The 17,298-nt window shown below is 36.5% G+C and overlaps 1 protein-coding gene across 3 annotated transcripts; it reads right to left on the bottom strand.

The window, feature by feature from the left end:
- Nucleotides 1–179: 179 nt before the first annotated feature.
- cmn (calymmin) lies at nucleotides 180–15,551 on the bottom strand. Of its 3 annotated transcripts, none has more exons than XM_067489339.1 (41): nucleotides 15,425–15,551; nucleotides 13,619–13,663; nucleotides 13,457–13,510; nucleotides 13,326–13,373; nucleotides 13,152–13,196; nucleotides 12,996–13,043; nucleotides 12,295–12,345; nucleotides 12,168–12,218; nucleotides 11,811–11,861; nucleotides 11,440–11,490; nucleotides 11,243–11,287; nucleotides 11,069–11,128; nucleotides 10,924–10,992; nucleotides 10,800–10,847; nucleotides 10,627–10,707; nucleotides 9,702–9,743; nucleotides 9,546–9,593; nucleotides 8,835–8,888; nucleotides 8,695–8,757; nucleotides 8,510–8,566; nucleotides 7,910–8,308; nucleotides 6,163–6,210; nucleotides 5,840–5,893; nucleotides 5,325–5,381; nucleotides 4,856–4,909; nucleotides 4,656–4,694; nucleotides 4,244–4,288; nucleotides 4,119–4,154; nucleotides 3,957–4,013; nucleotides 3,596–3,664; nucleotides 3,310–3,354; nucleotides 3,033–3,084; nucleotides 2,711–2,763; nucleotides 2,398–2,469; nucleotides 2,189–2,257; nucleotides 1,997–2,065; nucleotides 1,659–1,724; nucleotides 1,528–1,566; nucleotides 1,115–1,417; nucleotides 688–744; nucleotides 180–590 (listed from the first exon to the last, which is right to left on the bottom strand). In XM_067489339.1, the coding sequence occupies exons 1-41, from the start codon at nucleotides 15,489–15,491 to the stop codon at nucleotides 586–588; spliced, it is 2,766 nt and encodes a 921-aa protein (XP_067345440.1). In that variant the 5' UTR covers nucleotides 15,492–15,551; the 3' UTR covers nucleotides 180–585. The 3 variants fall into 3 exon arrangements, with proteins under 3 accessions (XP_067345440.1, XP_067345441.1, XP_067345442.1); XM_067489340.1 differs by having other exon boundaries at nucleotides 10,924–10,986; XM_067489341.1 differs by lacking the exon at nucleotides 6,163–6,210.
- Between the last annotated feature and the right edge of the window lie 1,747 nt (nucleotides 15,552–17,298).

Genomic DNA, 17,298 nt, shown 5'->3' with positions numbered 1-17,298 from the left:
GCCTGCTTTCAGAAGGACCAATCAGCAAACTGGTCTTATTCCTAAGCTCGGGTAATCCTTACAAAAAGCCATGTGCACTAATGCAACAGCTTCTTGTCAAAGCTCATAACAGATTCACACCTCAACCTCATTTTACAACTTATACATTATATACTGTAAGAGCAAAATAATTACCACTGTTAGGATCCATAGATTTTATTAAATGGAATTCTGTACAAGAAACAAACAGTTTGTCACAATTAGTAAAAAAAACCCTTCTTATGTTAAAATAAACTAGACAGATTTAAGATGTGTACAAATATTTTCAGTTGAGCCATGCGAAACACTGACTATATGCAGCAGACAAACTATATTTCTCCAACAATAATTTCTTACATATACAGTAAGTGCAGGACAAAAAGATAATGCATAAAATATTAACTGAAATCTAACAACTCAAAATACCAAATTGATATTTTATCTTTTTTATCTAAAAACACATTACAAAAACACGACTACAAGGAATATACAACAGTTAGGGTAAAATAAAATATACATTTCAGAAATAATCTAATCTAATATACATATTTCTTCTCATCAGCATGGTTAACCTGTGTGGACAAAGAAAATGTGCAGTACAAAGATGAGTCCCACGTTTGAGGAGAATGGTCAGCAAAGACATATTAGTTTGAGTCAGTCTGTTCTTACCTTGATAACCATTCTTCCCAAAAAAGCCATTCACATCATATTTCCCATTGTTTGCACCTGAAGACAAAGAAAAAATGTATGTAAATGATTGTTCAAATGTTCTCAAATTATTTCTATCTAATGGAACATTGATTACATACACTCCTTTGCCACTTTATTGACTGTGCAGTCAACAAAAAAACAATTTGACTGTCCATCTACATTGGCTCTTACTTACTGGCTTTTAGTTACTTTGCTCTACTGCTAATAGTTGCTTTATATTTTATTTACCATACTGTTGCAAGAGTGGTATCAGTGTTTTTCCCAAAATGTGAAAAGAAAATAACCTTTGCATACATTTGTTTAATTCATGCAATTTATTATTTGTAATGATTGTTTCTATCTTTTGTTTAAATCTATATCTAAATCTTCTATATTTTGCTTTTACCTCTCCAGGACTTGTTTTGTGGATGAAAATGCAATTTAAGATGCTGCTGAATGTGGACCTGACGTGGCAGCTGCTGTTGTTGGAAATCAAGTGGCTGCTCGGGCCCCTGAGTCACACCCTGCGTTTCTGTAGCAGGTGCGGAATCAAAGGTGAGGCTGGCAGCGCCTGCAGGGTCGGGCAGGGCTTCAACTCCAGCTCCCGGCACCACATCAGGTATGAGGTGGGACTCCATGGGTGAATGGGGTGGGACAGAAGGGTGTGCCAGGGTGGGGCTGTGAGTGGGTGCTGCAGGAAATGCAACAACTAGGAAGGAGAATAGAAATGTATAGGTCAATAGGCAGATAGGAAAATAGGTGAATCATGTTAATATAGTAAGTAAGTAAGAAAGAAAATGGGGGTGTTGATACTTGTACCTTCTGGCTGCACTTGTCCATTTATGTAGCCCACACTTTCTGAAAGTTACAAACAGTTAAACATTTACTGACTGACTGACGCTGAGCTACAAAAGCCAGCAGTGCTAAAATACACAGTATACTGTTCTCACCATATCTATCAACAGACATCCCATCTCCTTCAACTGCAGTCACTGGTGTCAGTACTTCTCCTTTCACTAAGAGAACAGGAAGAAACTGAGTAGTAAAGAAGAAAGGCTGGGGTTGATAGTATTTGTGCTTTGGGTCTCCGTCTCAAAAAAACAAAACAATAAAAAAAAAAACTACTCTTTTCCTGATGCAGCGTATTTTCCATCTGAATCTGGTTCCAGAAACAAAGGCTGATAAGGTAAACCAGCTGTATCTTTTTAATAAGGTCAAAAGAGAAACATTTTTTATATGTCTGTTCATTTCCAACATTAAAATTTCAGTAATAATAGAGACTGAATACCATATGCTTCACTGGATCTGACTTCAGATGCAGATTCATGAGGCTGCAGCTGGTATAGTTCCTGGTTGTCTGAGAAGCCATTTAGTAAATAAAGAAGTGGAAAAAAAAACTTGTCAGAAGCAAACATGGACGACAAGTTAAACCAAAAATATATGTGGACACAAACAGACAGTAGCTGTAGTGTTTGCTCACCATGTTTGCCTATTTTTCCATTATTTCTAAGTCCAACCTGTTCAGGCTGATATGGTGACAGAGCCAGACCTGGAGGTAAATATGTAATTAGGTCAATTCATATATTTAATAAAATTACACCAGTATCTGGTTTGCTTCTGCAGGGTCACAACAGTTAAGTCAGCATGTATACTGTACAAGAAATCACATTTCTGAAAATGTCACTTTACCATATTTGCCACTAGATTTTGTGTCAGGGCCTAGTACAACTGTTTGAGCTTGATAAGGCATTCTACCATAGCCTGAAGAGGAAGAGGAGACACAGAGGAAGAAAAGGCATAATGAGAAGGACAGCTGGGGGACAGGATCTTGAGACAACTGAGCTAAATATTGAGCACATCCAAGACCAAGAAGAAAAGAGTATAAATGATCCCAGATTCCCTCTTTTCATAGTCAAGTGTAGATTATGTCTTTATTTTTAGGAATTTGCTTATTTCTACAATGAGTACTATAGTCAAGACAAACCATCCAGCCTTTACTGACCATATTTTCCAGGTACAGGAACCTCTCCTGGGCCTGCAACAAGTCCACCTGCAAGTGTTGTGAGCGAATATCAAATCAGGTAAGTCCTTAGTTAGTAGCTCAGCACACAGATTATCAGTCTGATGATTTGCTTTTCACTTTGGACAAACACTGAATCCTCAGGCAGAGCACATTTTTTGAAATGGTTATATAGTGTATAATTGTAAAGTTATTCATAATAGGATAGAGAGGTGCTTGGAATCAGACACTTTGTTTTAGGCTTTCAGTAGTAAGCAGAATCCAGCAACAATAGCATCCTGCAGACATACTGTACTTTCCTGCACCATTGGTTCCTGTACTGAAGGGCTGTCCAACAAACTGCAACCCACCAATGCCTGATGCAGAGTGAGCAGAGCACAGTGTTTGATGTCACATGAAAAATAAGAAAAGAACCACATTTTACATGTTTAACAGATGTGCACATCTGTGACAGAGCAGTACACCAAGTTAAGGCAGTAATTTAACAGCTATAAAGCTATGAGTATATGAATATATAGCTATATGCTTTGTCTTTTCAATAAGCAACAAAGTGTGATAGAATAACAGCAACAAGAACTCACCATATTGGGTTTTACCAAACTTACCAAAAGGCAAGTTGCCCATTCCTAAAATATTGGAAACATTTAAAAGCATATGTAACTTGGAATACTGTGTGTGTGTGTGTGTTTGTGTGTGTATATATATATATATTATAACAATATATTGAGGAATCAACATGGATGAAGAGCATAATGTTAAAGAATAAAGAAATCAAGTTGACATGACTCATGTTATATTTCACTAAGCATGAAAGCATTACGTTGCTAAGGTGTATCGACATAATAAAAATGTAAATACCGTACATACCAACATACACTCCTCCCAGTTTTCCACTGGGACCAAGGCCAGCTGACTGAGGCTCAAACTGACTCATTCCTGCATGAGAACTCAGGGTAAATATGTGTTGCACATAAGATGCAGAACAAAACCGTCTCTGAAATCATCTCATCAGTCAATAAGCATATTAATAAGTTGCATGACACACTGAGCTACAATGCACATGTGAGTGTATATGAGAAATTGATTTGATGCTGCCTAAAGAACAGCACTGATTTCAATCTATACTCTAAAGTTTTCCCTATAGATGAAGGTGAAAACAAGTCCACTGTTAAAATCCTACAGGTCACACATTCGTCATTCAGGTTTTTATGTGATGGTATGGTCTTACCGTCCAGTCCAGAGGGAACCACAGGAGCTCCGCTGAAAGGATTTGGTTTGGCCCCACCTGTAGGACCAGCAGTAAATAGCACAACAGCAGATTATTGTTTCTCAATAAATTTTAAGTCCAACATACGTTTCACCCTTATGTATCAGTCCAAAAATGTTATACCTGATTCGCCTTCAGCCGGTAGAGAATGGCCAAGACCTGGAAACAAAAAAAATATTGACTTGTGTTGTAATTTACACAAGATTAAATGGATGCAAAAAGATTTTTTCTCATATAATGGTACTTACTTGCATAGTCAGGCTGTACGTTGGCACCATAGCTATTTCCATAACCTGCAAAAAATGCATCAAGAAAACAACCTCACTACACTGATAGTAACATGTAAAAAACACAGCAGCAACTAGGGATGATATCATCCACCGCTTAAGGCTGATACTCTACTGTATTCATTTATGGACCTAGCACCTAAAAACTAAATTAAAGATTTGCTGTTTAACTGGTTTAGGCTACAAACACAACAGGAGAACAGTTCAAACAGTGAACCTACACTAGATGTAATTTCTCACTTTCTTTATAAAATTGAATTTAAAGCTACCATTATGAATTAAAGCTCATAACATGACAGCATACAAAACAATGATCAAAATGCATAACACACTTCTGAGTGTAAACACTTCTATTTCCTGTTCCAGTTCTCACCAGGCTGCTTCGGTTTCCCTGTATATGGATATCCCAGTCCTGCACATAAAAAGCAAAGGTACTTTAAAAATAACGTGTACATTTCTTTGGAAGTGTAAAAGGCAATAAAGATTTTATATAAATAAATCTCTCTCTATATGTAAACATATCTAGGGACAGCGATTCTTTAATTTATGTACTATATCAACTGTAAATATTACCAGCTCCATATCCAGCACTGAGTCCAGGAACAGTGTAGCCTCCTACTATGCCACCTATGGATCAAATATATTGGTATATACTGTAAAAGTTTTCTACCCTCACATGTACTGTAGGGAAATGCTAATGCTGCTACAAAATGACAAAGCCACATAAATGAAAAATTACTCCATTACTACAACAAACCTCATAGTATTTTTGTATTATACATTTTAAACTTTGGACTTGACACTGCATATCTTTGTGGTCCAATGAGACAAAGGTATAGACAACATCTATTTAGAATTCTGCTGCAGTGTCATTGTTTTAATATCTCCTAAATGTGCATGTGTTGCATGTGTTTATGGGTGATATTCACTCATTATAATTCAAGACCTGACTCAATCACAATCTTCTAAAATTGTTCTGTGAAACAAGAGCATAAGGATTTTCAAAGGTTTCAAAATTCCATACTAATTTTTGTTAGGTTACCTGCTTTGTTTGCTTTAGTGCCTCCATCTGAATATCCTCCAGCACTGGCAGCATATCCTAAACAATGACATAATATCATTATAGTAATTTCTACAAACACCTTACCATCAAACCTGCACTGAGCTCCAGTATTCATCAGCAAATATTTAGGAATGTTTAGAATAAAAACTAAGGCATATGGGTTTAAAACACCAGCTCCTGCTCAATAACCTCAAAATTATTTAGTCATTTATAATAATGAGAACATTAAATATTAGAACATTAAATATGTATGGCGTTGTGCCATGAACTCAACCACTAGTGTGTACTGTCAATACCTTTGGATTTTTAACCATTGGAAGTTTATATTATTGTTAATTTTGACCTTCCACCAATTTGTCACTGACCCACTTAAAATTATTGCAAACCTTCAATATGCAAATTACACGGACTGCAAAGACTACAGTACTACAGTTAGTATTTTCTACCCGCAGTTGGCATATACAATGTTAGTTTTAAACTAAGTCTTAGCTTACCAGGTCGCGGTATTTTCATCCATTGTCCATTTGGTACTCCTGATGGGTCACAGTCTAGAATAAACAGAAAAACAAGTATCAGCATTCCATGCAAACAAACACACACACACAGCTATGTTATATTAATTATATAATCTGACCCTGTTTTTGTTCCAGATTACTTGAACAAAATTAATTCCATTAAGTAAGTAAAATAATAAACACATTGCAGTGGTCAATTGTAGTCCTGCTCGTCTTGTTAAAATGACAGGTGTCTATATGAAGAAAGATTTTCCAACAGGTGATGTGACCATTGCCTAATTAGAAAACAGAAAAATGTTTACCAGGTTTGGGCCCCTGTCCCTTTGAGACTGAAGCTCCTAATATGTTCCCTAAAAGGCAGAGAGGTAGTTCACTGCAACTGCTCCAGTGAACTGTTTTTATATATGTAACATTCTTCATTAGCAGTGGCATCTTTAAATCAGTAGGTTAACATGAAATTCAACTCATGCACTGAATACACCAAACTGAAACTTTTAAGGATTAAAAAGGGCAAAATGTAAAAAAAAAAAAAAAAATAGAAGCACACAACAACATAACATATTTCACAGCTTTAATTGAGCAGCACATTGTCAGCTGTGGTTTATTGTATGCAGACAACATTTGGTGAGAGTTTTCACCATGTAAACTTAGAGATAAACACATTTAAACTCAAGATATTGGTCATTTTTGAGACGACATGCAATGGAGAAAAACTACTATATTTGGAACGAAATATTGACACCTATGAGCACTATAACCACTAGCATAGGATTCACTCATAGCTAAAACTTGGCATTTGTATTTATAATACTAAAATTCGCCTTGGTCAGTCTGGATAGTTACTTTTATAAAACCATTCAGACTGCAAAAGTTTTACAACTTAGACTGAATGTTAGTCATTTGTGCAGCAAAAAACCTTGGAGTGTGATGAATCCTATAAGTTATTTAAAATTATCATAATGTACACAATTCTGCAACAGACTCAGACTTAGACCAAACACAGCATTCAGTCAACATTTGCACATGCAATGCAACGCATGCACCGAACCCATTACAAGATTTAGTTTACCGCATTCCCCAGTTTCCCCTGAAGGGAGACCTTTGACCCCAAGCTTGCCAGGTCCTGCCTCAGGCTGACTCTTCAGGGTTGCTTCTTCTGGTGTGACCACAGGTAGACCCACAGTCACTGTCTCCTCAGGGGGGATATTCCCTGTACTTTTAGCTGACACTAGTTCAGTAACAGCTTTGGTTTTCAGGAGTTTCGTGCTTTCAGAGGCAGCATCTCCTTGACAGCAAAGGAGTTGGATGATCTTTTTTTAATGTAGAGAGGACTAATTGTTAAGTTTTGTTACATTTCTTCTTCTTTAACTATTGTATTCAACAATGTAAGTCAGACACAAAGTATACAAATACTCAGTGTGTATGAAATGTTCGGACCTTGAACACAAATTTTAAATTGTTGCAATTATTCAAAAATTATGATCCTTTTTTGCTTTCAGAACAAACACAGTGACATCACATACCTATAACGACGTAAAATAAATATATGTCTATAATATAGAATTTTAAGACAGTAACTGCAACATGTAAGATGTCACTGTACATTAAACAAGTAAAACTGATTTCATTGCTTCATGGAGCAAAAGCTCCAGTGTCCAGTGGAGCTAAAAAAATGTTTCGTCTTCTTAAGAATTACGTTACTGTTTCCTGGAAGTTAAATTACTGTGAAGAGCTTGTGCTCAGGTAGATTATTTGCTTATTATAGAGTAAATACAGTATATAATTCTGCAGAACAAAGTGGGGATATCTTTCTGTACCTGTTTAGAGGGGCAAACACGTAAAGTGATGTACATCCTATAGTGATGTTGGAATTTTAATTTTAATTTTTATTTTTTTGCATACAATAAATTATTTGCAGTGACCTAAACAAGACCAAACAACTCCCAAAGAACTGCAGGGATGCTTTTCATCTTTACTAGCAGGCAGTAGTGTTAGAATGTGGGTTGTTTAATCTTGTACTGTATACAGTTTCAGGTTTACGTTACTCACCTTCAGGAAGTATCACTGCTGGCTTTGGTGCTGGGTTACTCTCAGGAAAGACTGGTGCAAGTCTGGATGTGGCTGCATTTGGAGGCTTTCTCTGTGGACTCATAGGTTCAGACGTAGGCTGAAGGTTGAAGTCTCTGCCTTGAAGTGATGGTGCTGGTTCTCGTTTACCCTGAGGGATAATCGGCATCTGTTTGTAGGCTTTTCCTTGGTACTTCTCTTGTGTCACCATAGCTAAGATACCACTTGATGACTCAGGTGCAGCAGGTGCTACACGTTGATGAAGCACAACGTGCTCCTCCGGTGCTGGGTTCAGCTGCTCAGTAGAGAGAACTTTAGGAGTCTTTTCACTGGATGCTCCTGCAACTTTCGCAGCCTTCCCATTTGGCAACATGCCATAACCTGAGAACCAAACAGATGTACTGTATGTGGGTGAAAACGGAAACAAATTGTTTATGTAACATGTAACAGTATAACTTTACACTTATGCCGACGCAACAACCTTTTGGGTTAACTATTTAGCAAAAACTGAAATGTAGGAAGTAATGTGTTATGACAAATATAAAGCTGAAGTTAAACACATGCATGGACAAGAACATTTACCAGAATTGGGTCCTTTAGCCAACTGTGCATTAGGGATACCAGCAGCTCCACCGTAGCCTATGAAAAAACACATTCAAAAAATCTTGACTTCCATAATCACTGCAGATGTTCTAAACACATAAAATAGTAAAATAAATTGAGAAAGAAAGACTGAGACAAAATGAGGCTGAGTTCAGTTTTAGTACCTTCACTAGGTGACACTGCTCCAACTCCTTTGGTAGTTTGAGGTTTTGAGCCAGCTCCATATCCTGAAAATTTGACATATTACAGCTTATTCAAGATTTGTTGAAATATAACAATTAATTCATTTAGAGTTGCACCTTACCATTGCGTTTGGCTCCATAGTCACCCAGTGCAGCACCATTTCTCATTCCATAACCTGAAAAGAATTAATTTATTATGGAAAATTATGGTAATTATGGAAAATTTAAAATGCCAACATAAAACACAATTATCTATCGGTAAAACACTGTCCGTTTTTATTTTTCCTTTTTATCTATGAATTAACCATTTTCATTATTCTGTAAGCAAGTTTTCATTGCAAAATATTTTTCCATCCCAAACTAAATCGTAATCACAGTAAAAAGAGACTAAGTGAAGATGCACATTACATTTGGTGTTTTTCAGCAGTTATTGGAAAGCTGCCAATACTAAATACAAAGCACTGACATTAGTTTTAATGAGGAGCAGCAGAGAAGATTATTTGTGATGGAAATGCATTGTCAATGCCAAACAAAACAACCAACCAAATAAAAAACACTCACAGGCTGGGGGGTGGAACAAGTTAAAATTGAAGTAACTGCTAATCTCTTTAACAAATGTTATTTCAAATACTTCATAAATCGTTCATAAATATTAGTAGTAAAAGGGGTATTACTCTAAATAAGGTGTAGAATATTAACAGGACGTGCTGCTGGTTTTGGCTGCCTATGCTTTAGGAACGCACCTCCCAGCTACAGCTCAGTAAATGTGATCAACACACTGTAAACCACAAAGCTTCTCTTAGTAAATATGTTAATAATAATAAATACGTTACCTTTGACTTTAGTTCCATATCCATTAGGAACAGCTCCATTTCCAAAACCTGTGGATGAAAAAAAAATCACTATCCTCATCAAACCTGAACTTCACTTTGTGCTTAGTACTACAGTATGTACCAATTTTGGGACATGTTTAAAATATGTAGTATTACCTATTTGGGGTCTTGTTGCTCCTCCTCTGGTGGCTCCATGTCCTGCAACACATTCATAAAAGCAAAATTTACTTTGAATTAGAAATATATATAATTGAGAGTATTACCACTGGGTGTGTTTCCATATGGTAAAAAGTCTGGACTTATATAGCAATTTTCTACCTATTGGTTTTCTTCTTTTCTACCTACACTGCTTCTTATTCACCCATTCGCACTCACACACACTCATACACTGATGGGGGAGCTGCTATGCAGCTGGCCAGCGCTCATCTGGAGCAACTAAGTTGGGGTTCAGTGTCTTGCTCAAGGACACTTCGACATGTGATCGGAGGAGCTGGTGATCGAATCAACAACTGCGAGATTGGTGGACGACCACTGTAGCTTCATGCGCCACAGTCGCCCCATATACATTTGGAATATTACCATAACCTAAAAATTAATTTTGTGTTATTGTTTCTTATCTAAATGTTTTTCTCAAAATTTTTGAGATAACAAGATAGATAAATACCTTTTTTAATATTCTTCAGAAACAAAGTATTCAGTCATAAAAACAAATAAATATGTAATCATGACATCACATTTACCTGGTTTTGCTGGATGATTATCTCCACCACTGGGGTATTTTTTATCTTAATAGTTTCACAAATATCAATTTTTGTGTATTAAAATAAATAATAACACATTTCTAATTTATTAACACATTTTTTATTTATTTAATTGACTGGGCTGCATTCCTAATCCTGCCTCTGGGTCCAGTATAACTTTTTACATTAGATATTATTTATACACTTACCATTAGCCTTTACACCTTGTCCATTGGCTACACCACTTCTACCAACATAGCCTAAAATGTTTAACATTATGTTGAGTTGTATGATGGAAAAAGTAACAGAGATATGGAAATCGACAGTAAGGATACTCCTACCTTGTTTAAGCCCCTTTATTCCTCTGTCTCCATACTGAGATCCCAGACCCAAACCAGCGCTGCCATAACCACCATTGTAGCCTAATTACAATATACACACGTATATTATCAGATAGCATTTATGTGGAATCCTTTAAGTAATAGAAACATGGACTGACTCGTGTAAGACTCACCTCCCACAGGTTGAGCTCCGTGACCATTGTAACCATTACGGTTAAAGACTAGAAGAACCAATAAAGACAGTGTTACTAGTGTATTACATAATGACCTGAGGACTGTCTCATGAACTTCACTCACATCTCCCTTGGTTCTTGGCGAGCTGAGGTTCTCCCAGACCTCCATATGGCTCCATTCCCACACCTAGACCTTACAAATGTTGAATCAAAGCACAGCTGATATTGTGATTTCCTGGACAAAGTAAAAGTAGCACTAGATGGGTTACCTGCACTATAAGGGGGTCGAACATATCCCTTCAGGGGCCAACTTCCAGCTCTACCCTGGCCTGTTAAATACACAAAATTGCATAGTTACAGACTAAAGAAAGACTAAAACATGACTTATGTCTCAGGATGTATTGTGCAGCCCATTCCCATTTACATTATTGAACATGGTTTACCATTTGCCCCATTTCCATTGATTGGGCCTGCAGCAGCTCCATGACCTGAAAAAAACAATTACTATATTTGAAAACGCCTTTCAGTTAGATATTGAAATGTGTACAATCTTTGCAGAAATTCCCACGGTCACACCGGTAACAGTAATAATACATCCCCTCAACGAAAATAAAAAGTATAGCTGGAGGAGCCATCCTACCATTGCCTTTTGTTCCAAATCTATTGTGTGGAGAAGCTGCAGCTCCATTACCTGCATAGTAATATATCATCATTAAATGTTTTTCATCTCTACTTCTGGATCTGTTTTGTAAAACTAGAAGAAGAAAAAAACTTTACTAATGAAGGCTGTTCAAAATGTATCACATGAAAAAAACAAAAGAACTAATATGAGCTCACACATCCACCTATCACCTACATGCACACACGTGTTTGCTTTTAAAGTAAGTGTCCAAATTCAGCAAGTACATTTTTTAGGTAGTAGACATTAAATGCTCTTTGAAAAAAGCACAGGGCATCGCAGATGCTGATGCTGATGCTGATGAACACAGAGCATTACTGATGGTCACTCACCATTTGTTTTAACTCTGTTCAGACCCAGAACACCAGCTGCAGCACTGTAACCTAAAAAGACAAAAGAGTGTGGCCTGTTTTGGAAATGCAGCAAACCAGTAAAATGGGTTCACGACCTTTCTAGTATTAATGTGACACACACACAGCAGGGCGTACTGCTGAAACAAGATGAGATTGTGTCACTTTGAGAAAAACGTTTAGCCTCGATTTTAAAAGGCTATGAAGTTAACCAGAAACCATGATATCACTATCTTTTAAAATTTAATATCAAGATCTGTATTAGAAACTTCCATACAACCAAATCTCTATATCAAACCCAATTGCTAAATATAATTTACTACTTCGTAGCTAAAATACCTTTGCCTTTGGTCACTTGTCCCCCATATCCGCCAGCTTGAGCTTCATAACCTGCAACATAAAGACATTTTTAACAGCAGTGCATGTGTGACAGTGTGTGGGGTCAACAAAAATACACGTATCTTACCATTGCCCTTAATTTGTTGTCCATTGGCTGTGCCACCCTGAACAACATGTCCTGCAACAAAAGTCAAAATGAATAAATGAAAGCAATCACTCATTGAGTTGCAGTGGAGTTGTATCTATTTAGACAGACCGTACATACAGAGAATGGAAAGTGATTTGAGAATTGTTTTTGGGACACTGAAACCTTTTTCAGTCCTGAGACTTTTCACTGTTGGGATCTTTTACAACTAAAAAAATTCAAGCAATAGACTGACTGATAGTTTAGTAATAAATCAGACACTGAAATGCAGCCTTATTTGGTTAAAAAATGTACTTTACGCAACACCCCAATCCTTTGGCTGTATACACTCTGTTCAGTTATTGTGACTGATAACACAACCATTCCATTATTAGTTGTTATCGGCCAATAATAATAGTCTAGCTCCTGATAGGTTAAGTAGGTTCAGTTTACTCTACAAGTCTGATTATGAGGTGACATCTAGCAGCTGTAATATGACAGATGCAACAGTGACTGTAACCATGACAATGCATCACAGGTGCCCCATAATGCCTGAAAACAGTCTACTGAACCTACTGGTCGAAAGTAGGTCACCTACTGAACCATAATTCTCGGCTGAGGACAACTGATAGCTGCCCAGTGAATAGTGGGATGCCGCCAAAAGGCTTTTATGATCTAAGATAGATCAGTATGGGAAAACTTACTCTGAGGTTTGGCACCTTTTCCATTTGTCAAAGCTGCTGTTCCATAGCCTCAAGAAAACAAACAAAAAAACATTCAAAATATTCAGCATATTTCTGATATACTCCAACTGATTATTTTCTTAGTTCACAGTGAATAAAGGGACATGAGGAACTCACCTTTTGTACTTTCTCCATTGGTCCTACCAGCAGCTGCACCATAGCCTTAAACAGATTACATAATGACAAGAAAAAAGTTGTGTTTAATGATAGTAAGATCTAAATATGTAATGTAGTTGTTCATATGAAAGTGTACTTTGAAGTACAGTATGTTAGCATTGCGTAATTACTGACCTATTCCTTTAGTAGGGTAACGACCATATCCAGCCTGTGCACCCACACCTTAGAAAAACATTATACATTATTACAAGCAAAATATTGCTGGAAACAGAGAATATATCTGGAGAAAGTAGCTGTTAATTTACCTTTTGACAGCATGGGGAATCTTCCTACACCTCCACCATTTTGGGGTTTATTTCCTAAAAAAAAGTCATAAGAAATGTGAACAAAGCTTTGTGCTTGTGTCAGTACAGCCTGTGCTTGTGCTTCCACCATGTTTCAAATGGTACAAAATGTGATAGCTTTACCATTAGTTTGTGGTCCGTTGGATACTCCAGATGCAGCACTATAACCTTAAACACATTTAATATGAAAGTTTGAGGTTAAGATAATGCTATACAAGTTTAGTCAGTTCCACAAATCAGTTCAGTGAGATTAACCATATTAACAGAGGTTCCTTATAGTATCGGGCATTACTGATATAATCTCTTCTGCATGTGGGTTTATGTCTATCCGAGGACATTTTGAATTCACATATTCAATTTTCTATTCATGGAACGAGGCAGTATTTTAGTGCAGCTAATGATGTTGTGCTAATAATAGTTGTACAGTCCTTAAACGTATGGGAATGTTGCAATAAGGAAAAGTATTGGATCATTGCAAATTATCTCAAAAGTAAAAGCTTGTAGAAATTAAAATTGAAAATGGTGGCATAAAAAGGTGATCTTTGTCTACATGCTCACGCAGACATACCTCCATATAGCTGCAGAACACTAAATACATGCATTATTTTTACAGTTTGATAATCTTATATCAATAATATACTGTCGGTGCCCATAGTAACTTTAATCAACATATGGTTGTCAAAAATGCTCATTTGTGTGTGTGTATTGTTTTGCACAGGTGATTTTCATTTCTATTTTGGGGGGAAATAAAACACATTATGATGCTCAGGTTCATCAGCAACCACAGAAGTGATAGCTACCTGGGATTCATTTATTAATACAATGTAAAACATTTTTAAATTCTTTATTCAAAAATGCTCAATATAAATTTTGAATATATATATATATATATATATATATATATATATATATATATATATATATATATATAGCCATATTTTTGGTTTTGTTGTTTTTTATAGAGCAAAAAATTTCTTTATCCTTAACACAACCATTTTGGACAGTCCCTAAATCAGAATTACACACATTTTTGAAAATAAAATCAGGTCCTATGATGAACAAATTTGGAAAGACTCAAAGTCAATGGACCAACTGTGTACAAGCAGTAAAACCAGTCTCTTCCCTCCTCACATAGGGATGTTAAATTTAGACTGTAGCTGCCACGGAGGACAAACAGCCTTTGATTTCACAAAGTAAAACCACCGCTAAAGAGGAAACTGAATATATAGCTGCTTCACACCATCACAAAAAATTGACCACAGGTACAAGGTACATAGTTTGCATTTCTAACATTTCATTTAACATGATTGTTTGAAATCTGACAGGCAAACCCAAATTCAGGACATTTTTCTAATTTCTAAATTTAGAGAATACAACAGTTATATTTACAGGGTTTAATTATTTCTCTTAGCAACTTCTATTGCTAAATTATATGATAGTAGACAAAATACAGTATTTAAGATATGCAATGGGTCCATTATGAAAGGAGGAATCAACTATAAGCTGCATATTGTATAATCACCTTTCCACCACCACCCTAACAGGATAAGTTGTGTAGATATTGGATGTTTTTATAAGGACCCACATAGAAATAGTAAATTAAAGTACGTTACTAGCAGGGATAAGGCTGAGACTTTAAATTGTGGCAGATGTACTGACAGAGTGGCAGCTACACTACATCCTTGTTGGCCATGTGTCAGCTGCACAGACACATAACTAATCACAGCGACTCTACAGAACATACAGTATGTGTATTTATACACAAACTTTCTCATGGAAGTATTCCAGTACCTGTGACTTAAGTTGGTCTAGTTTACTTAATTATACAAGTTTCCAATTCCAATTGTCCAAACAGAAAAACACTAACAAAGCATTAGAAATTACACAAACATTACACATGGCCGTCACTTCTGCTCTTCAGACACTCACCCCCTGTGTATGCTGCCTGCACGAGCCAAAGGATCACCACGCTCTGAAGAAGCAGTTGCCCCAACATAGTGGACCTGGAGGAAAAAAGATAGTGAAGAAGGGATCCAGGAGTGAGACATGTACCCTGATTGTGAGGGTCTAATATACACTCTAGTCTGAGGCGTCCCTCCTTTCACCAGCTCTCCTGTACTCCAGGTCCTGCCCCATCTTCATAGGAAAGGCACCTAAGATGTAAACACACTAACTGAATAATTGGGCACTTAAAGTATATTAACACTTAAGAGAGAGTTAGAGAAATATAGAAAGGGAGGTCACAGATTGGACAGTGACTGATGAACTAGAAGGCTCAATACACTGTCTGCGTTAAAGGAAGACATGTCTGCTTTACACCGCTTTGTGATCATTGTCATACTTTAAAATAGCTTTTAGTTTATGCAAACTATAGAAATACAGAAAACAATCTGCAGATTTGTAGATTTTATTCTAATTCTTTCATACTCAAGTGTCCGTAGTTTATATGGTAGAGGGAGCCAGTTTTCTTATTGAAGCTAATAGAAAATAAAATCCATATTTCAGTTTTGAGACATAGACATGGATCTTTTTTAGTATTAGTGATTGAACTTACTGTTACCTGTAGTCTTAACATTTACATTTAAGATTTATTTTGTTTTAACATTTTATTTAAGAATAAAGTTTAAAGTGATGGTCGTGGCTGCTAAAGTTATAACCCGGTGTATCATCTGCATCATATTGAGATAATGGTTTTGAGTGCTGTATGTTTTATAAGTATAGTAAAAAAAAATATATAAGCCTTCCACAAATACATTTCATATAGTTCCTGGCTGCTCTATGTGGTAAATTAGATTAATTTGTCACCTGGAAAAATGTGTCCCCTCAGAAATCAGGGTGTACTTAAACACTAAGACTAATAAGGTGCAATGAAGTCAAATAAAACAGAAGATGACATAAGAGCATCAAAGATAGTGTAGAGCATTAAAACAACCATGAACATGAGACTAATCTGACCCATCTAGACATATACTGCAGGCTTGGTAGGATAAAGATATTAATTACCAGCAAAATACACCATTTAAAGTACAGTTTGGGTAAATATTCGCAGACTGAAACCAATCAAAAACTCTGTTCTTTGTGAGGTAAAGACCAAAGATGTTTCGTATACAGCCTCGTTAACGGACAGACTTTATGACAATGTCACTGAGTTGCAGGATCCGCAGGTAAATGTGTAATGCGATGAAAACTAAGAGTGAGCTTGATGCTCTATTCATGCCTCCTATAGCTCATGTCTCCATGGTTGCAGCCTATACACAGACACAGTTGGTGTGTAAGAGTGGGTCCTTTTACATTTAAAGAAAAGTGGGTAAAAAGAGAAAGATATCTCACCTTTCACATAGATTCCTCACCTAAAGTCCAAATCCTCTTCTTATGGGGTCAAGGAGAGGTTTAACATCTCTTCCTCCCAGTCCACCCAGACCTCTCACATACTTGGCTTCTCAAACTCACTAACTCTACCACCAACAGTCAAACCATGTGTCTAAAACTTCACCACCTGGTAACAAATGACTCTTCATTCAACACCAATCCTTCAGCTTTTAACTTTTTAGTAGTTCAAGCCTTTGTTTAAAACCATGCAAGAAACCTTAGAGACAAAAACTACTCTAAATAAAAGTACTGTATCTCTATACCGGCAAAGGAAGAAATATATCAATATTTGATTTAATAAATGTAGATGTCTCTGGTGCAATGGATCATTAAAAGTAACCCAGTAGTTAATCCATTCTCATTAATCACAGCATCCATCAAATCTGACAGTTTTAGCAGCGCTGCTGATGTCAAATTTCTGGAGGACTATTCTC

Source organism: Channa argus, chromosome 20, assembly GCF_033026475.1.
Source record: "Channa argus isolate prfri chromosome 20, Channa argus male v1.0, whole genome shotgun sequence".
Taxonomy (NCBI): domain Eukaryota; kingdom Metazoa; phylum Chordata; class Actinopteri; order Anabantiformes; family Channidae; genus Channa; species Channa argus.
Note: the sequence above shows the minus strand (reverse complement) of the source record. Positions and strands in the feature narration are given on the sequence as shown.